Below are 21,663 nucleotides of genomic sequence, written 5' to 3'. Positions count from 1 at the left end.
ACTCTGTGTGCCCTTAATTGCTCCCTGGAGACAAAATAAGTGTTTTGAATTTAATTTTCATTAACAATTAAGTCCCGTTAAGCAATAAAATAATAATTAGGATTTTTATTTTCATTGAACTCTCCATCAAAAACCACTGCATTCCACTCTGCAGAGTCTGATTTTACATTCAAACCGTACACCCATGCATCCATACCCATACAGCTTGAGGCAAGCTTGATTTCTTTGGCTAAACAATCCAGCCTTATCAATTAGTGCTCACTACAGCACACAGCAATAGCCTCCCTTTAGAAATAAGTAACGATTGGTAAATAGAATATCTACACTATGTTTTTTTTCAGTCTTATATCCCAAGGTCATAAAAGCCCTGTTGCTCCCCATTAGTTGCTGGCCGTGGTGCTGGAGTGGGACTGTGGCCAACTGCTGGTTGTGATGTTGCTGCGTTCACGGCTCGCCTCACGTAGTGGGACGTTTCGCATATGTTTACAGAGAAAGCCTCTTGATAGCCTCTATGAATGGACTTGGATTTCTAGTCTTCCGATGAAATTGGTTAAAAATTAAGACACACACATAGAACATAGCACATAGAATATGTAAAGGGTTCCACTGAAATATAAGCTACTAGGATGGATACTTAATAAAATTAATTTTATTAACATTATCAAATAAAAAACTAAGCAAACAGACATGGATATCCCGAAGCTTGTTTTTAAATGCCAGTTCAGTAGATTAAATTATTCTGGAAGTATCGATACAACTGTGGCCTAAGTTTTAACCGATTCATCAGGATTGGGAGAGATATCGGAACTCGGAAGAAACCTGGCGTTTTCCCGATTGCCAGTGACAAAAAAGGCTGAAATCCGAGAGCACGTGAACTCAGCATCTCACCCAGCTTGTTTGGAGTGTCTCTGAACATTAAGTGGCGCTGTAACCAAGCTGCGTTTTTTGCGAAGCTTTAAACCTCTGGAGGGAGAGAGCTGGAAGGGGAGGGAGGGAGGGAGAGAGAGAGCGAGAGAGAGAGAGAGAGAGAGAGAGAGAGAGAGAGAGAGAGAGAGAGAGTGTGTGTGTGTTTCTGCCGCGCACAGCCGACTCTCTCCTCTCTCCTTCGCAGTGTGCTGAACGTTAAATGCGGCAGGTGTGTGCACCGACTGTCCGCCGGAGCTCTCCTCACTTTCATCGCGCCCGGGACCACGTTTGGATTTTCCCAACCGAGGCGGTAACTCCCACCGGCGGACCACGGTACTCCCCGGCCGTGAGGATGTTGCAGTGAAAGACAGCTTCTCCACTGTATCGCACTCAGCCGGCATCGTCAGCTGTTGCTCTGGCGGAGAGTGGGAGAGTCGGGAGCGACAGAAGAAGAAAAAAAAAAAAAGGCCGAACTATGCGACTGACTTTCTGCCGGTAACCGTTTTCCCCCCCCACCCCGAGTCGACCAGGGAGCGGATGCGAGCAGAGGGTGTCAACGAGCCTCTGACTGTTTTCTGTTCTTTGTCGGTGCCGGAGGAGCTGTGCCAATGGAGAAAGCGACTCCTCCGCCCCAGCCCCAGCTCCAGCTGTCGATAGCGAAGACCGAAAGTCCGGCGGAGGACATCTCCGGTCTGGCAGACGAGGAGCTGCTCAAGTGGACCAAGGAGGATCTGGTGCGGCGGCTCAGGCGTTCCGAGGCCGACAAGATGAGCGTGATTCTGGACCACGGGAATCTCATCCGAGAGGTCAATCGCAGCCTCCAGTTGCACTTGAACGAGATCAGAGGGTTGAAGGTGAGGTGGGCGCGCGCATGTCTAAAGGATGAGATCATAGGTTTGGAACGCACCTGAGAACGCGCATAGCGGGAGGGACGTTCTGCTGCCCGGCAGCGCGCCTCCGCAAGCACGGTGGCAGAATAAGATGGTACCGGCGAAGTTCATCGTGCTCATTGTGTAGGCCTGTATGGGAATGAATGTAGACCCCCTTGTGCAAATAGTCTTTTAGGGCATGCTCAACCTAATTTCATTTAACTTTTGGGACAGAAATCAATATATCCTTACAACTCAGCATAGTTGAGAGCAAGAAAAAGTAGAGTGCAGGCCACTGAGGTAAAAATCCATCCTCCTAAGTGGACAGGGCATGTCCCTCTGTTCCTATGCCAGTTGCTTAAATCTGGCGTCCAGATCTCGTTCTGCCTGAGCTACACACACACCTCACATTCCTGCACAGCTCCTGCACACAAATCCAAAGCATGTGCAGTGCAATTTGCCTTAAGAGTGACGTGGCATTTGCTATTGAAAGTGCTAGTATTCTCCTTTTTCCAATAACCTTTACGCCGCCTTCATTTCCTGCACCGCTAATAAGAGGAATATGGCCCGATGTCCACAATATTTACAGTTAAAGCTGAGACCCAGCCCGAGGTAGCCTCACAGGAAACACGTGTGGATCGTTTGCCTTTGCTTGGAGACCTCATCACCTCTCCGCCCATCCGAGCTGCCTAATTACACAGGAAAGAGCTGGAGGGTGAGAAAGGGAGGGGAGGGGGAGAGAGGAAGGAGGGAGTTGAAGGAGGGATGTTTAAGGAAACGTCGCTGGGTGGAAAATGTTCAAGGGGGACGTGATTTCACTGCTCTCACCCCAGTCTCCTTTTTTCTGTGTGTGGCCTCTCCATCTCCTGCAGAGCATTCTAATCTATATTATGTACTCCACATCGAATGGCACACAGTGAGTCCGTGCTTTTATGGGAACAGGATTAGGATTTCATTTCATTATAATTGCATACAACGTTTGACTGATATCTAAAAGAGCAGTGAATTGGATTGAAATTGGACAATGGTTGCAGCGATTTAGTTGGAGTGAAATCAATAGAAGACAATTTCTCTCAGTCCTGTACCAAAACAAATTAATATTTGTTTTCTTTCTGCCCTGATCTGCATTGTCTTATTCACCGAGAGCTCACTTTTGCTCATGCCTCAGTTGAACTAATCTCTTTTCCCCTCTTGTTCTTTCCTTCTCGTCCTCTCAGGATATTAACCAGAAGCTGCAGGAGGACAACCGTGAGCTGCGGGACCTGTGCTGCTTCCTGGACGACGACCGCCAGAAAGGCAAGCGGGTGTCCAGGGAGTGGCAGCGCTTGGGACGTTACAGCGCCAGCATCATGCGCAAAGAGGTGACCCTGTACCTCCAGAAACTCAAGGAGTTGGAGATCCGACAGGAGGAGGTCATCCGGGAGAACCTGGAGCTGAAGGAGCTCTGCCTGCTGCTGGACGAGGAAAAGGGTGGGGTAGGTGGAGGAGGCGGTGGCGGAGGAAGTGTAGGGGGAGGGAGTGTGGGGATGGGTGGGTGCCGCAACTCCATAGACAGCCAAAGTAGTCTGCTGCTGGTGCCCGGGCAGGGGCTCCTGATGAGGGACGTGGGGGACGGGAGCAGCACCTCCAGTGCGGGGAGCGCTGACAGCTCCGATCACCCTCACCATAAGCAGCCTCACCTGGCTCCGGGGGTGGGTGGGGTCGGTAGCGGTGGGGAAAAAGGGAGCCCCGAGCTCGTGCACAAACCCAGGTGTAGCAGCATCAGTGGAATAGGGGGCGGAAGTGGAGGAGACAAGGAGGTGTCCAGCCCTGAACACCCTGCCGGGCGCCACCGGAGTACAAGCCTGGAGTACCCGTACACCCTGCCCCAGCTCTGCCGGCCTCGCTGCGGCTCCATATCTGTGCCTGACCACAGTCGCGTCATGCGGGGCCTCAGCCCGGAGAAATTCGGAAGGAACGTGGGCCGGCGCAGTCCGGAGCAGCACCCCAAGCACCACAGCTCGGATCTCCTCCTGGGCCAGAGGCAGCACTTCCTGGGTCAGGGAGGCAGCGGGGAGCTCTATCAGAGGCACCACAGGAGCAGCATTAGCAGTTTAGGCTGCGGGAGCCCCGAGCCCAGGCAGGCACACTTAGGGGCCACAGAGCACCATGAAAAGGGCTGTGTGGTCCAGGGGGGCAGCCCCGAAACTCACAGGCACCAGTACAGTATGAGCCCTGACCATGTGAAGTACGGCAGCCCTGTGCGAGATGGGCAGAGGAGGCCAGCTGGAGACGAGCTGTCACCACACCATCGAAGCATCTACAATGGCATGAATGGTAAGTGTGTGTGCATGTTCACTTACCACACACACATGCACACACTTGAGCACCAAGTTAACACAAAAGCGTATCAAGGTTTTGTTAAAGTACTGTTTTCTTCCTGTGGCAGAGTAAAAACGGTAAAAATTCTAGTAATATAAAAGGAGAATGGCTGTGTTATATGTGATTACGATGCACTATATTTGATTGTGAAAACCGAGATACTCTTCCTCATTCTGTCTGTTGCAAAATTTACAGCATTATTGATTTTTTTTAGGCATCTCGAGAGGAATGTGGGTTGGCTCAGTGGCTGAGAGAGAAAGAGAGAGAAAATAAAGGGTTCAGATTCTTTTATTACTTTACACCTTCTGCATCTAAATTGAACAGATTTGACTCAAACGCTCAGATATCAGCGAGTATGTGAAACACACATGCACTCTTAGTCAGTGGTGCAGTCGTGCCCAGATCAGTAGGATGTCAGAAAAAAAAGGAGGAATATCAAAGTAGCAACTTGGCTGCTGTTTAAATCACCCACAGAGACTGATAATGATTGCTGGGGTGCGGGGGTATAAAAAAAAAAAAAAAAGGTGCTGAGTGGCACAGAGCTGGCTGAAGCTAAAGGACAAATTCCTCAAGGTGAAATATCTGCCTGAGTTACAATACGGCTGAGATGACGAGAGAAATAGAAACACATAGCGGAGTAAATGCAACATATACAGGAAGGAATCACATTACTCCGATGCAATAATGTCATATAGTTATGTGCGATTATGCGCTATTGTTTAGTGATTTATGAGTCATTTACGCAGAATGATTGATTTCATTCATATGTTCCGTTATGAAGAGACAATTCCAAAGCAAAGACACAAATTGCTGGTCCCAGAGTGTTCTTTCTTTAATAACATTAGCGTGACAAAGGCCGATCTTTCACATGAAGCTCATTTTACTAGACGTGAGGAGAACTACTCGGCCTGTGAAGTAGTCACGTATCGTCGTCTGTGGCTCTGGAGGAGCTTTGTAATGTCTCATGCCCTGGTGATGTAATTGTGATATCATCAGGGTCATCTCAGCTTGAGACTGAAGAATGTTGTTCAAAAACTATGTTGCAAATACCAGGGAAGGTGTCAGAAAGACACAATGTTGAGCTGCGTTATGGGAAATGTAGTGTTTTTTTGGGACTTGACCCATACTGGAGTCTCTGGCTCTGCTGATTTGATTGTGACCATTCTTTACAAAAAAGAAATCTAATTAAAACACTGTTTCTGAAGTGCAATGATTTATAATGCAGCCACTGTAGCTGCAGAAAATAACAATCTGGTAGTAAACACGCTCTCTAGCCATTTTGCAGTCTCTACCGACTGCACCGGATTATCGTAAAGACGCACACAACTTTGCCTTGGATCATCGTTCCGTTTCTATTTTAGCTTCCTGTGCACTCTGGAGCTCCGCAAGAGATTTCAATCTTGATGTAACCCGAAACCCATATGATGTCTGCAAAAGGCCACGCCACATTAATGCCTTGCAAATCCTTATTGGAAATGTTGTGAGTGCACAGGGCACTCACTGGCCCTCGGGTTTGGTGGCGTGCCAACTGTGGCATAACTGTTGTGAACTTAGCTCAGAGTGGAATGCATGCACCAAATAGCCTTTAACCAGTTTCATAAAAGACTTCATTAAGCCCGTGTGTGAGAGAAATGCGCGTGCGTGGGGTGTGTTTGCCGTGGAGTCGCTTCGGTGTATCGCAATCGTCGTCTGTCACAATGGCTGCTTATCTCTATCATGAATGTCCCTACAGGGCCGCCGTGCCTCCGCTGACCTGACAAAGACACTAACTCCGAGTGTCACAACACAGTATCTACGGTTAGATCAAGACATGCAATCTAAAGGAAGTCAGAGGATGAATATTTTAGTTTTTTGGTGGAGTTAATTGTGTCATCATTTCGGTGTGAAATTTGACTGATTAAAGAAGACAAACAGCAGACATGAAAGACTATGAATAGCCTGTTGTGAGGTAGGAGACGTAAAGAGAGCAGCTTTGCGTCCGTGTGTGTCATCCACTGACCCATCCTCACCGCCATGTCCTTTTTTGGACGATGAGGGAATTTAATTCCTGTGACGATGTAGTACACGCCACTCGCTTGGATTATCCTCTAAACCCTTTGCGCGGTATTATTTCATTTTTTTTATGTACACGGCGCGCGTGCTTGTGTGTGTGTGTATGATTTGAGTCCCATCCAGAGCCACTGTAGCGGCCTTTTGTACAGACAAATGAACGTCTCATGTTCATGTGCCACTCGACACCACTAAAGCTCAGGCCCTTTAAAATCCTGACAAAATCCAAAAAACGAAAGCAAAACATCACTCTGACCTCTGCGACCTTTTAATACACACTGCTTTTGCATCTTTTTTTGAAAGCTTATCACACGTATTATGTTATGTTTACAGTGGCAGGAGGTCATGACCCAAATAAAAATTAAAAATCACTAGAAGCATTCTTAGTTTTGCTTTGTAAAATGACAGAGATTAGCAGTTTTGTGCCAGAAGAAAAGAAGCCCTCTTGTCTCAACCATACAGACCCAGAAAAAAAACAAAGTAGTTTACTTTTTTTCTGTATGTGATATTGGAAAGCAGCTGCAAATAAACAATGAAACCTTCAGTTTAGCTGTGACCCAGATCAAATATGTCAGTCTTCCCATGTGATCGACTCCTTCTTAGCGGAAGATAATCAGTCATGAACACTGTAGTCTCCTGACCCAGACTGTTCGCTAAGCCTAAAGGATCTGTGCACTGCAGAGGGTCTTTTTCAAAAAGAAGAGAGACTTAATCATGTTTTCTGCTTTAGCAATCACAAGTTCTGCACATTAGCTTAAGCTGCTCAGATGATCGGGAGGGGGAAAAAAAAGGCCTCATGGGAAAAAGAGACGCTACAGTGTGTGGCAGAACCTCTGCCCTTGTGATGCCAATGAACATAGTACCCGTACACCCTGCCCCCCCCACACACACAAAATAAAGATGCAAACAAGTCTAGGTATTGATTATATACCTATATTATATGGATCAAAAGATCTGGGTATTTTTATACTTAGAAGACAAACTCGTTTGGCCCCATGCACCTCTGAGCAGCAACTGTGTCCCAGCCATGCATGCAAATCCCTTGTTAGCGGCCCCTGAAAACCGCTTCTGTCACTGTGTGAGCTTCTTGCAGCACTTTTCCTAAAGATGAAGAATAGGTTGTTTTTTTTCATTCAGACCACATGTGGTCAACTTGATCTATTTGCAGGTGTTTTTCTTTTGAGCTCTTTGGGCCACCATCGTTTTGACACAATGAGAACTGGCAAACACCGGCAGCACGTCCCAGTCTCATTCATTCTCATTCTATTCATCTAAAGTTGTCGAATCCTTTCAGAAATTGTCACTGAAGCTTTGGGCCTCAGATGATGTTCTCCCGCCCTAATGTGCCTACAAGAGCCACGCTATCTCTCTCCCTCCTTCCACCCTAATTGACTGCCAGTGTGAACAAACCAGCTGTCGGACAGAGAGAAAACTCTGATTACAAAGCTCTCTTCCTGGAGGAGAGCGCAGGATGCGCCGTTTGCCAGGCTGAGCTGAGGAAAGAGGGTTGAGGAAGTATTTGAGTGGATTACTGGTTGTTTTCTTCCCCTCCTTTTCCATCTTCCTCTCGCTGCAACACATCTTCTCCCCTTCCTCTGTCTCCACTCCATCCTCTTCTTCCTCGCTCGTCTGCCAGTGCAATGGATGGAAAGCAGCCCCTTGACAAATTGTGAAGTCTCACATTCTGAGCGCCGTGAAGAAACTCAAATGTTTGTCACAGCTGCTTGGCATGAAAGGATTTGGGGTGTAGCATTAGGCTGCTGTAATTCAAACGGATAACCCTTGTCTGCATGGACTACCATCCCACCAAGTTATTCAAAACACGACTATTTGTGTATTTGAGAAAGTATTCCCTGCGTTTTTATTTCATTCAAAAGGGCGAAGGAATGAGAGCAGGTTAGAAGCTCCAGAAGCGGTTCAAGCCGAGGCCATTATTTTCTCAAGAGGACGTCTTCATCACAACCCAGCAAAAGGGAAAACGTTGCTTTTAAATGCTATCATGGCATTTGAATTTGTAATCACACCTGAGACCAATTATCCCAAACTCCCCGTATAAGCCATGAGTGCAGCCATTAACCAAGCGGTGCAGGATGAGGCATTTTGCTTTTCTACCTCTGGTGCATATCATTGTCATTTCTAATCAAGCCGCCCTCAGCGTCGCCTCTTTACAGCTTGCTTCTCCTGGATGGAGCAAAGTGCCTCTTTGCCATGTGATGCTTAAAAAAAAGAAGAAAAAAAAACACAAACACGCTAGTTTATTTTTGGGCCTTTATCCATAATTCCAGCAGAAATACGCATGACAGCAATGTTGATGGGAAATGGAGTGTGAAATGTCCCCAACAACAGAACAAAAACATTGTGGCAAGCTAAATTATAAATTAGGGGGAGCAAGGAGAGTGATTACTGCAGATATAATCAAGTTTGTGCATGCTCAGCATTCTGGCACTCCCATGTATGGAAAGTATATGATTTGTTTTTAAAACAGATGATTCTATCAGTATTTATGAACACATAGAGCAGTTGGCCATTGTAGGATGCACTCCCCCCCATCAACAGCTCCACAGCTAAGTAGCTACGTGAGTTATGAGGGAGGCGGCTCGGTGTGTTCGAGCGTCGCTCCGGCCCAAACCCCAGAGCTGTGTGACGAATGTTCCACCGTCGCCCCAGTCATCCGGCAGACACGCAAACCCAGCGGAATGGAGAACAGGCTTTTGTCCTCTCACGCCGCGCCGATAGAGAACGGCCCACTGAGCTAAGAGGAAATTAGCTTGCTAGGCCAGGTAATTAACTAGAAGTTGAGTAGCTGCCATGCACGAGGGCAACGCTGGGCCTGGGGGAACCTCCGCCAGTCCCAAAGTCACCGGCAGTAACCGCGTTTAGCTACGTTACATTGACTTCAGCTGTAGCCGCGTGTCACGCCGCGAGAATCAAGTGAAGTAAAGGAGGTGAAGTGTGCAGCTGTGTGCTTGCTTCCAGGCATCTTATTTAAATAAAAATACTATATATTCAGCCTGAGTTTCCTCACTTCAAGGTTCTGTGGTAACAATTCCAGGTTAAAGGTCAAAACACACAGAGTCAAAAGTCAAATGGACTGAGTAATTCCCATAAATGCATGTATTGCTGTCCATTAAAATGTGCTCATATCATATGCACGAAGACAATCAGTTTAATAAAACATGAAACAGTATAAATGATGTTTAGAAAATGCTTATTTCCCCCAGCGACAATAGCAATCAGAGTTTCCACTCTAGATCTCCCTCCAACAAGTGTCCCAACTGAACATGTTAGAAGTCTGTGCTTGTTCCATTCTCTAGCGTCATAAAATAAGCAGTAGCATTTTAATGAACGATGTGAACATTTACAAGCAAATTCAGTGTTAAGGAGGGCTTTTACAAAGGCTGCAGTGGCAAAACAGGTTTTCTAACCAGCGATGCCACCCAATCCGCTATCCTTAATGTCGTGTAACTCTTTGACTCGGTGCTACTGCTCCTGTGGCGTACGAGGTGCCAAATACAGAGCGTTTCCCTGTCACGTCTGAATAAATCTGTTACAAATATTCATTTAACCGACACCATGCTATATCTGAATTACTAGAAAAAGAAACGTGATGAAGAAAGCAATGTTATTGCTGTATTCCATGTCTGAAAAGGGGATGAAAGTTTAGCCACTAGAAGCTACTGCTCATACCAGACGAGGTAAGTTGGTTGTCAAATTTGCAAAAACCCCCTGAATTGAGCAATGGTTTATTCCGCCTTTTAATCTGAACGAGGAGAATGAGCCATTTGTTTCTTTAAACAGTTGCGTCGCCTGTTAGTTTGCCGGCAATGGCTGTCTGCTGTGCATTGCATCACTTATCACGCGGCGGCGCTGAGATGCTTTGCGTTGCTGTGATGGTTTTTACAGCCTCGCCATCTGTTAAAAAGAAAACGGGGTGAGATAACATATCAGGAATATAACATGTCAAAACGGCTACAGCTCACAACATTATTATCCCTCCCTTTCACGCCACCCAGGATGTAGTTATCCACTTCCTGGGGCATAAATCTCCCGCCCATATTGTGCATTATGTGTGTTTCGTGTAATGTTCTTCTGCAGGTGGGCAGCTCCCGTTACTGCCGGTGAATGGGCTGATCCCATATGTATCTCTTGCTAGTCCTCTTTCAGAGATGCCTTTTGGTCTGCGAGGTTTCCTCTCAGAGATATTGAACCCCGCCCCCTCCCCCTCCAGACTGACTGGCTCATTTCCTTTACTGTTACAGTAATAAAGGTGTATTTAATTACCTCTTTGTGGGGAGCTTAAGCTGCAGATAAAACGTGGAATTTAAGGAATTCTTAGGTTGCTTTATAAGAGATGGCTACGACCGTTAATTTCCACATCTTTAATGCGAGAAGAGCAGTTTGAAACTTAATTTTAAGAATCTCTTCCACACCCAGATGTGACCCTGAAGGCACCGCACAACAGCGTTAATGTCAGCTCATCCCTCAGGCTTTAAGTGACAAAATGTTACTTAAATTCTATATTTCATTGCATTCTTTTGAAGGAAACTGCCTCTGCATTGTTTCTCTATATCTGATGCAATGCATTGCATTATTTCTATCTTAATACAAAGGGCCAGAACACAACAGAAGGAATTGTTGTTTTTCATCAGGGAGGGGAGAGACACAAACCGTCTGAGAGAGTGTAAACAAGTTTCAGCCTCGGGACATGGGTCACCGAGGTCCAAGGGCTTCTGGGAGTTGAGAAGACAGAAGCCATTAAATGCAGATCCTTGGCACGATGAGTCCGGGGACGCTCGCAGTCTAACATCATTCATTGCTGCTGGAATTAGCAAAGAATTGTGTCTCATCCCCACCCACCTGAGCCACACACACACACACACACACACCCTTCTATGTGCTACTGTGTGCCCAGCCTGTTATATTATTCAGCAGCACTGAGGAGTGATGGGTGGTGACATGTTAAAATAGGACAACAGCAGTTTATCTTTGCAAATGTCTGCTTAAATATTTAATTTCCCTTTGAGAGTCATAGCAGAATGCGGCCGCCGACACAGGGGCCGTTGTAGAAAGTGGAGGAGAACAAAACAAGAGCGAAGGGCCGATGTTGTGACAGCACTCAATTTTATACGTCTTTCTTATGGTGTTTTTTTATTTATTTTTTGCTTTGGATGTCCTTTGATTAAATATGAATATAGAAATGGTTGATTTGGATTTTTTTTTAGCACCCAAACGAAACCCATGTCCGTTCTCCGTGCATGACTTTGCATGTGGTTGCGTGAGCATGCTCTCCCTTTTGATATGTGTGTAATTTGGTCTGTCCCCGAGATCACAAAGGCAAAATAACCGCACACACACTCACATTGTAGCCTTGATCAGCCTCCCAAGCCCCAATTATCCAACTCTACTCCAGTGGGTTTCGTGCTGTCATGTCTCCACAGTCTACATCAGCCTCGCAGTGAGCCAAACTGCAGAAAACCACAGCTTCAAGATATGTGCCGTTCCTACCTGCTGCCATCGCTCACTTCATTACAGTTCAAACACAGCAGACAGAATGCACTTACCGTTAATTATAGCAGCACGACAGCTTTCCCTCTCTTATTTCTGTGTTTTATACCCATGGTCTAATGTGACCATAAATGTGAGCTTAAATATCTATTAAAAATATTATTATTGTTAAAGCAACTTTTAGAAGGGTTTCCGTGAAGATGGAACAAGACCAAAACACATCCACATTTTGGTGTATACTCAGGTTCTTGCCAATATTTCGTTTCGAATGGAGCTGGAATGACTCCACGGGAAAAACAAATTGTTTTTTTTTACATTTCTGTTTGCATACAGATGAAACAGTAGACAGGAAGTTTGGACAGAGCCAGCCTGTTACCTCCACACTTGAGAGCCCAAAATGTGGAACCATTCCTATCCTAGATTAACCATATAGGCCTATGTTTATACATGGCCTAAAGAAAATGGAAAAAAATCTTCTTACCCAAGAAGTAAATTATTTTTTTTCTGGAGGAATCAGAAAGGAAAAGGATTGTGGAGTATTTTAAACATCTAAATCAGCTAACATTGTCAAGTTTAATCAGATGCCAGGATTTATTTTTATTGTGAGAGCCTGGCACTCCTAGCATATCCTAGCAGACAGTGAAAGAGACTTTTCCTCGGCGGAATTTGTAATTTAAGAATGGAGATCCCAGGTTTTCTGCACAGCAGCCTCAGGCTCGAGGGCAATGAAATGTACGAAAAGTGAGTAGCAATGTACAGGGTGATGTATTATGACAAATAGATTATGGTTGATTGTGATTAAAGTAGGAATATAGCCTGTTGAAGGTCGAGGCTGTGTGAAGCCTGTGTGTGTTGAATCCAGTTTAGGTCCTGGGACATATGGGGTCCGGTACTGAGCTTTGCAGGTGCGTGGCGGATGCTGGTTTCCAAAACTACAGGAATTTGCGTCGAAAAACGTCAGGCTGCCATTTTGTTTGAGTTTGAAAATGACACTTTGATGATTTCTGTAAGCAAACAAGATGTTTTTTTTATTGATTTGAATAAGAAAAACAAGCCACCAGGGTCTCTCCCACACTGACTGACAGCTAACGCATCCATGACTGACAACCAGCGCTGCCAATCAGCATATCGAACAGCCCAAAGCAATGAGATTCCCCCGACCTGAAGTCTGGGGCCTTTCTGTGAGACTGACCAAACACTGACTTGAATCCATATTCATTTTGGGTGTATGTGTTCCAGCCGCTCATAATCTCTGCGTTATGCATTGGGAATTTAGCCTCGTGCACCATAGTTGCACGTAACATCACTGACTGCATGTTCATGGAGACCAGTAGCTCTCCTGCCAGGCAACCTCGCCGACTGACTGACTGGCTCCGTGATTGCCTGACTGACTGCTCGCTAAACGGAAGGTCACTGATCTACCATGCATCTCCACAGGCTTCCTCCTGCCCAGCCGGCCTGAATAATTTATGTGGCAGATTTTTAGGAGATCTGAGGGAACGGCCATGTGAAATTACCTTGCATTGATCCCGTTAGTGGAGAGAAGGGTGGGGAGTGGTGGTTGATGGATCAAAGAGGATTGCCATGAGGAGAGGTTCTTGTGTTTACTGACTTGATTCAGACGTCGGTTACAACATGATTACTTATACGCCACTCATTCACATTCTTTTTTTTTTTTCAGAGCTGGTATCCCATCTGATTTAAAATCTCTTGTATGAACTAAGATCATGAGTTATAGAGTTAATAATTGGTGTCTGGCTGCAGAGGGCAAATGGGTCCCCATCCGGAACAGTGATTTATTCAGTGTGGGAGCAGCTCCTCCCCAGCCAATCTCTCAGATCTCTTTGTGGGGAAATTTAGAGCCTTTCACTTGAGCTCTGGTGTACAGAGGTGTAATTTAAGGGAGCTTAGGCCCCACATTATTCTGGAGTAATCACATTATCTATACACTCTTGCTCTGACCCACACAGAGCCCTCTTCCCTCCACACATCCCTCACATCCCGTTAAATCCAATTGATTCCAACGCCCTCCGAGTGCTCTGTATGTTTTCCTGCCCTATAACTCTACTTGAAGAGGTCACACGACAAGTTTCATTAGGCATTGATCAAGTTTACTTTAAAGGGATTGTCTTGGATTTTGGCACATGCCATGCTGTGTGTTACACTAGAGAGCAATTTGTAATCTTGTGACCTGTGTGTGTGTGACTGCAGACCTTGAGACAGCAAATCCATTTAAGCTAATTGTTCTTGTGCTTGAGCGGGCGAATCCTCGACTCGAAATGTAAAAGACTGGGAACTGAGTTGGTGTTGTTTCCAACCAGCTGTTCAAATCTTTCATGCAGCATCTTTCTTTCTATTTTAACTGCATTCCTCGTGTCTGTGACTGCGGACTGTGCTGCAAACTAACTGTAAGCATCGCAGGTGTATCTACTTGTACAGAGCGGCCAGAGCGACACCAAAAATAATGCAAGGAGACAAAAACATCAAACATCTTTGAAACTGATCTGGATGTTCCAGACAAGGTAATGAGCTCAAGAACAGAGAGGCGCCAACCTTCATGCAGCAGAGCGACGACAAGGCCTCACAGATATGTTTTTATAATGAAAAGTCGTCTCACACATCTGGAACTAATCACATTGTGACTTAGGCCGAAAAATTCATTTTGCACCTATGCAAGCATCATAAATTCATGTTTCATAACTCTGGCATCAGCCCAAAAACCACACGCAGACACTGCTGGGTTGTCCTTGCTTGGCCATTCTACGTTTATATCGATCTGTCAGAGCAAATGTAACATTTAAAAGCTATCAGCTCCATACTTCCTGTTGAGTTTCTGTTGGAATACTCTAGACGGACCACTGCAACTTGCAAGGCGAATGTCAGGTGACAGATGGAGGCGGCCAACTGTGAGTTTTTCAGTAGCCTTGCTAGCATGTCTGCAAAGTGTAAAAGAACATAATGTCACAATTTCAGTTCAACAGAGGACCCAAAAGCAGAAGTGAGTTGAGGAGCAGCAGGTGGAGGACAGTGATTTAATTTAGAAGTCAGCATACTATTGGAAGTCCAACAACGGGCAGGTAAAATGAGATTAACACTGTGGAAAACTAAACAGGGCCGTCAGGAGCGTAGACACCAACAACCTGACACTGAAGACAAGGAAACACATGGACTTAATACACAAAAGGCGGATCAACTAATAAAAAACATGTGTGGTCAAAAACAGGCGGGAAAAGATCACAGGAAGTAAAAACCAAACATATGAGGGGAGTAAAAAAAAAAAAAAAGGAAACTTAAACAAAAACAAACAAAATCATGAGACATAATGCAAAAAATAATAGTATAGAAGATAATAATGTAGTAAAAAAGGAAGTAATGCAGTTCCACCTGCTGAAATGTGTGTTCATATATAAATCAAACATTGTCAAACCCTCTGTCAGCGTTGTCCTGTAGATTAGATTGTAGGCTTATGGCTCCCACATTGCAGCTTGTAACCAGTCAGCAACCTCCGGGTCTGAAAAGTGAAGCCAATAGGGAACTTGCATTCTTTCAATTGGCCAGCAGAGGTCGGCTCGTTTGGTTGCCAAAAGAAGTCAGATTGTATGAAGTCTTGACAATACATCACCACTCTAAACACTGTAGTGCGATCCCCGGGCCCTGAGGCCACAACCAAACGGGAGCCGTTGCTGCTCTGCTGATGGATGAGGAGGAGGAAAAAAAGCGTTTTTTTTTATTTAAAAAGTGGTTTTGGGTTCACGACATACTGAAAAAGTAAAGGTCATTGTATTTAAAAACGACTAATATCAAGCTTTCTTCTGCATTTGCCATTGTCCGTTGGTCAGGTAGTAAAGCCCGCCTCTTGCTCGATTTGATTGGCTGCCAGGGCAAAGCGTGAACAAATCCGTGCCTTGCATCGAAAATTGAGAATACATTTTCTTTTATGCATGTCTAAAAACCTGCACGAAAAACGCGACACGGAAATCAAGGGTTTTGTTTGTGTTTCGCGTCTCGGTGTCTCCTAAGGAAGTCGCAGTTAAGATCAAGCAAATCCACTTCTAATACAAATCTCCTGCTCAACGTTGCTCTCCATCAGACTGAAAGAAAGTATCAAGCGTGTTTCCAAATGAATCTGGACATCCAAGACAAGGCTTTGAGCTCAAGAACAGATGGGATGCCAACCGAGTGTTTGCTCTGATAATTCATCTGGAACTTTGTACGAATTATTTTCTACGACCGGCTTAAGTGAAAGGATTGTCTCATCGATTGTTAGAATTGATAAATGCTGATTTTATTCCCAGCTTCCACCTAAAACCACGCTCAGAAGCTGGAATTTCATCACTCGACCACTCTGTGTCTATCGATCCATCGGAGGATGTTCAGACAACATCCCGATTTCAAACATACCATCTAATCGGCTGCACTTCCTATAGACTTGTGACATGCGATCACGTATTTAGTGCTCTGTAACTGCTCTATGAGCTCTGCTTTAGCCGTGAAATCAATTCCATTCCACACATCCCGACCGAAATGAAAATACCCTCCCAGCCCACCGTTGCACCCCCCCCCTCTGACTCTTTAAAGGAGTTTTCTCCTTGTGCTGTCTTGCCTCAGCCCACCAAGACAAACAGAGCGAGGGAAGGGGCGGGGAACTCAGGGAAGGTGGCTACTGGAATCTTTCGCAGGAACTAGGCGGTCACGAGAGCATTATGAATCTTTAATGAGAGATGTTAGCGCTCCAAGGAGAGGAAATGGGCGGAAAACGTGATTATAGGCTCATGGGGAGGAAACCATCGATGGAGGGAGAAAGAGTGCGAGAGAAATATCAAGCAGGGGGGCAAGGATGAAAGTTGTTTTGAAGGGCAAAGAGGGATACACTTTTTTTTTAGAGCGTGTACAGCATATGGCAGAGGCCTTTTTCATCATTTAACCAAACAGTTCCACAGCCAGAGAGGATAAGAGCACATACTGCGTTTCCTGGACTTTAAAATAGCTTTAGATGAACACCGTTGTGTTTGACAGCAACATTTTTCTCTGCAGGCAGAAAGAAAGCAGCATGGGAGATTTGGTCCAAGAGTCCGGAGCCTGCCTTCGTTTCTGAGGACAATAATGTTTATTGTGATAAAGTGTGATGTCTTACACTTTTCAGTATGAGAGAGAGCATGTTTCTGTTTAATCTATCACCCCTTAAACAAAAGCCTTGTTTTTTATCCCCTCGCTGTCCGACCCCTTTGGTCTCCTGCTGTGTTCCGTGTTATCATCTAGTCTTAAATTTGATGCACTTTGAGATTAAGGTCTAGATAAATCCGTTTTAGGAGTGCATGTGTGCACGTTTTCCGTGAAGGTTGTTGCTACGCCGCTCGCTGTCACTTGCACCGTTGCAGCAGAGATTAAAACAAACGAGGGGGGCAACGAGTAAAAGGTGTAAACGCTGCTCTATACAACACCTCTGGCGTCTACTACATCTGTCAGGGAATTTCTTAACAATCATCTCCCTGTGCATCTAGATTGTTCATGAAATTAAAGCTTAATGAGATGTAAAATACTGTACAAATAGAAAGAAGTACATCTATTTGCTTTGTTCCTGAGTGAGATTGAAGTGGTGATGCCACTGTTTTTTCTGTATTAGATATGGAGCTAGAGCCGGCAGATAATTAGCCTAGCTTAGCATAAAGTATGAAAGAGTGGGAACAGCTAGCCTAGCTTTGTCCAAAGTCAACAGATCTGCTCACTAACTTATTACACATCTCAAATCAAATTATTGTATTCACCAAAATGACAACACATTCCTTCATGCATGGTTTATACATGGAAGTCAAATCTGCCTTTTGCATACATTTCCGCCGACAACAAAAATGAGTAATACTCCATCATCGTCTTTCATTAATGAGTCATTTCCCCCTGATTTTGGAAGACGGACGTCAGCTCTACATCATCTGGTTAATGAGGCACTTTCGTCTTGTCAAAACAACGCATTTAAAACGTGTCTCTGTCTCTCTCTCCTCCCCTCTCTTTGCCACAGCTTTGATATCGGCCGGCTGCTGCACCAATAACTGTAGAAATGTCAAGCTATGGGACAGGTAAGAACCCCTCTTCACCTTGTTTCCTTTTTTATAAACCTCTTTTGCGTTAATTAGAGTCTTCAGAAGAAGAAGAAGAAGAAGAAGAAGAAGAGCCAATGAAGGTCATTGTGCTCTTTTCCACAAGGGCCCATAATCCTGCAATAAGATCCCATTATTATATTTTACCATACTGACTGCTTCCTTTAGCTGGAGTCTTGGAACCTATTTACATTTCACAGTTGGGTCACATTTGTGAGGACAGACAGGAATCTGATAGCATTGTATGGAATAATTGAATTCCAGCTTTCTGGCTTATCATTAGGTGGTCCACACAATATCTCTGATTTATATCCTTTTGGGATCCATTGCGGGGTCAGTCCATGAGTTGGCCCAGTCCAGAGACTGTGTTTGCAATGCGTTTACTGTCGGCCTACAGAGATAGAGGTGACCCTATCCTGTCCCCCAGTGCCATCCTACATCCTCAATCGGGCCTCGGTGGGAGGGCGAGATGGCTTAATGGAGTTAATATTTAATGACTGCAAGACAAGACATACCTTCTCCCTAGAGGAATGTAGCGCACACACCTAGCCCCGAACGCACATGCATGCAAAAACACGTGATTCACACACATTCTCACAGTCGTTCGTCCACAAACGGTGACCTCTTCTACCTGTGGATGAACACGTCTTTTCTTTTACATCGGCCTTTTTCACCTCATTGTTCATTCTGTGCCTGAGCTTTTTCAGACCTCATGCAAAAATATAAATGAAGAGGAGCAGAGGAACATCAGAAAGTGTACTTCATCCATCCATCCATCCATCCATCCATTCATCAATCATTCATCAATCATTCATCAATCCATCCATCCATCCATCCATCCATCCATCCATCCATCCATCCATCCATCCATTCATCAATCATTCATCAATCCATCCATCCATTCATCAATCATTCATCAATCCATCCATCCATTCATCCATCCATCCATTCATCAATCATTCATCAATCCATCCGTCCATCCATCCATCCATCCATCCATCAATCCTTCATCAATCCATCCATCCATCCATCAATCCTTCATCAATCCATCCATCCATCCATCCATCCATCCATCCATCCATCCATCCATCCATTCATCAGTCATTCATCAATCAATCCATCCACCCATGCATCCACCCATCCGTCCGCCTGTCCGTCTGACAGACAAGTTGTTACTAATGGCTTAATTTACGATTAATAATTGATTTGCTAATGCCTTATAGTTCAGTAACAAGCCAAGAGCAGCCTGCGTGGATTATTCTAATGACTGAATAATGTCTTCAAGCTTAAATCCTGTATTTGTGTTGGTGTGAGAGTATGGTGGCCTGTAACTATCTGGCAAGAAAGCACAGGTGAATGGGCCTTTTTCATAGATTTACATGTACAGGTCTCAGAAATACAATGATAGACTTACTTTAGCTGTTTCACTTTCACAGTTCATACTGCAGACCGCGACACTTGAATAGAACAGAGCCATCGCTAATGTTATTACAGTAGTAACAGCTGTGCTTTTCCTACCATGACAAGTCGCAATGTCTGCGGTGAAAAAGAGAGCGATGGTTTTGCTAATGGCTCAGTATTAATCACCATGGAACCGAGTAATGCTTTTCGAGTCATTTCTATTAGATTAGAGGTGTAATCCCGACTTCACTCGGCCTAAATACGCAGAGAGACCGGACTCAATAGATTCATAATCATCAATCAAACATCTTATTAAATACATGTGTGTATGCAAGCACAAACAACATATCCCTCAGAGATTCTTGATTCTATGAAATCATGTAGCAAACAAACACACACACTGCTGCCTACACTTTAAACAAACATGTCAATCGTTTAATAATGCCACACAAAGGTAATATCATAATAATAAGGAGATTTTGTCTCGTTCTTCTATTTCTGTACAGCTTCGATGCCTCCTCTTGACCCCGACCTGACCCGTGAGGCTCCTCAAACGGAGGGGAGGGTCACAGTGGTGCGGCCCTCCTGCGTCTCCGGCCTTGATAGACACGGACCTGGACTCCATCCCCCGTGACCGGATGGCCCGTCGTCCACGGCTTCTTCTACGTCCACAGCCCTGAAACAGTCTGCCTCCATGTTTTCATTTCTACATATCGAAGTTTGAGAGAAGGAGGGAAGGGGGGGGGGGGGGGGGGGGGATGCCATTATTACGGTTGGTAAAACTCGCAAAAGGCTGCCGCAGCTAAATGGATTAGAGCGGATATTTCTCCCTTCCCACTGTGACACGGCTACCTCCCGGAGAGCACACAGACAAAAGGGATGGGACGCTGGATCAGTGAGAGATGATGTAGAGGACTCTGCAGCCCTCTTGTTTACAAATGTACGTCACTGGCGGAGAAGCACATAAATGAAACTTTCTATACCCTGCTGTTGGAAACCGTTACTTTCCCCTCCCTGTTCATCCACCGTCTCCTTCCTCTCCTATAGCTAAAGATCTCCATCATCGTCAAAGTGTGTAATGAGACTGGTGTAATCAAACGTTCCGTCTCTCAGTCTCTGAAATCCAGCCGATCACATGTTTGCCGTCATCTTTCAATGTTTTCAGCCGTTTCAACTGAATTTAAAAGCAGAAAGCATATTTGTCAAAAGATGTTCCAGCAAAGGAAAAAAAAAAAGGAAAAAAACAACAACCTCTTCCTGTGTCTTAAACTACAATGCTCATCATTACTAGCTGCTGACAGATGTTCTAGTTCTATAAGATGCAATGTTCAGGTGTAATTTTTCTTTTTTGTATTATCTTCTTTGCTCCCTCGAAGCGCCTATATCGAAGCTGGGGAGAAGATTATATGTTTCTCCATGTTGTTTTTTACAAGGAAGTAAAGTCCAAGTAAAAAGTAGATTATTGGATTAGTTTTCTATATATCTATATATATAAATATTATATGATTATTATTTTTGACTGGTATTAGAACTATTATACGAAGATGCATATGGTATATAACAAATAATAAACAAACTTCTTTATGTAAAAGTGCATCCTTGTTGAGGTTTTATTTAGCGTGCTGAAATTCCTCATTTCTCAGTTGCTTGGATACGTGTAAAAAAGGAACCAGCATTAAGTGTGATCATAGATAGTATGATAGTAAAAAAATGAGGTGAAAACACATCTCCACCATCACATACTAAATGTGTGATGTGTCATCCTCTCAGCTTAGAGACAATAGGGTCGAACTGGAAGGAATTTCCTGTTAAGTCAGTGGAACTGTAAAAAGCCGGTTCCTTCCTTCACATCCTGACCAACAGGCTCAACTCAGTGGCAACATCCGCTATACTTTTCCATTGTGTGTGTGTGTGTGTGTGTGTGTGTGTGTATGATTCGTGAAGATCTTCCAGCTTTTACCGTAAACATGAAAAGACAAAAACCAACAATGCACTAGTCCATCTCTTTAAAACTCCATAATTCTCCTACGCCTACTTGAAAGAAAGGTCATAAATATAAAGTTTCATAAACAAAAAACAAAAAAAGGCTGAATCATTTCCTGAAACAGCTGGGCGCTGTATTTTTGGCAGCATATTAATACACATTTGGTTATCTTGGTGAGCAGCGGGACAGTATATGCAGGCTCAAAATAAACTACAATGCCCATGTTTATGATAATAAAGGAACATGTAACCGGCGGCAACAGTGCGACTCAGTGGTGCGCTTTTAATAGCTGCAGAACAACAATGAAGCTGTGAGGAGCAGAAGAATCCCATATATCAAACTCTAGCTACACATTCAATACTTGTCAACAGGATTCATTGTTGGTTTTAGTCTTTTCATGGGATTTGTTGACAACAAGGAAATCCAGGAGGCTTCTCCTTTAATATTAAGTAAGGCACCTTATTATTATCATTATGGTTTGGTATGGTTATGA

General features: G+C 44.6%; 2 protein-coding genes across 4 annotated transcripts in view; both read left to right on the top strand.

The window, feature by feature from the left end:
• rps15a (ribosomal protein S15a) overlaps window positions 1-21,663 on the top strand; it is a 395,439-nt gene that overhangs the window by 213,318 nt on the left and 160,458 nt on the right. The gene's annotated exons all lie outside the window — the stretch shown is intronic.
• Window positions 1,423-20,780, top strand: ccdc85al (coiled-coil domain containing 85A, like). The gene is made up of 4 exons (XM_084004036.1): window positions 1,423-1,760; window positions 2,993-4,091; window positions 17,707-17,764; window positions 19,693-20,780. Exons 1-4 carry the CDS (start codon window positions 1,515-1,517, stop codon window positions 19,709-19,711), a joined length of 1,422 nt encoding a protein of 473 aa, XP_083860162.1. The 5' UTR covers window positions 1,423-1,514; the 3' UTR covers window positions 19,712-20,780.

The sequence above is a fragment of the Eutrigla gurnardus genome, assembly GCF_963514095.1.
Source record: "Eutrigla gurnardus genome assembly, chromosome: 3".
NCBI lineage: Eukaryota > Metazoa > Chordata > Actinopteri > Perciformes > Triglidae > Eutrigla > Eutrigla gurnardus.
This window is presented reverse-complemented; position numbering and strand designations above follow the sequence as displayed.

Excerpts from the sequence above, each read along its gene's own strand:
- ccdc85al (XM_084004036.1), top strand. The coding sequence starts at position 1,515 with ATGGAGAAAGCGACTCCTCCGCCCCAGCCCCAGCTCCAGCTGTCGATA. Across the intron at positions 1,761-2,992 it reads ACGAGATCAGAGGGTTGAAG|GATATTAACCAGAAGCTGCA; the intron begins GTGAGGTGGGCG and ends TCGTCCTCTCAG. Across the intron at positions 4,092-17,706 it reads CATCTACAATGGCATGAATG|CTTTGATATCGGCCGGCTGC; the intron begins GTAAGTGTGTGT and ends TCTTTGCCACAG.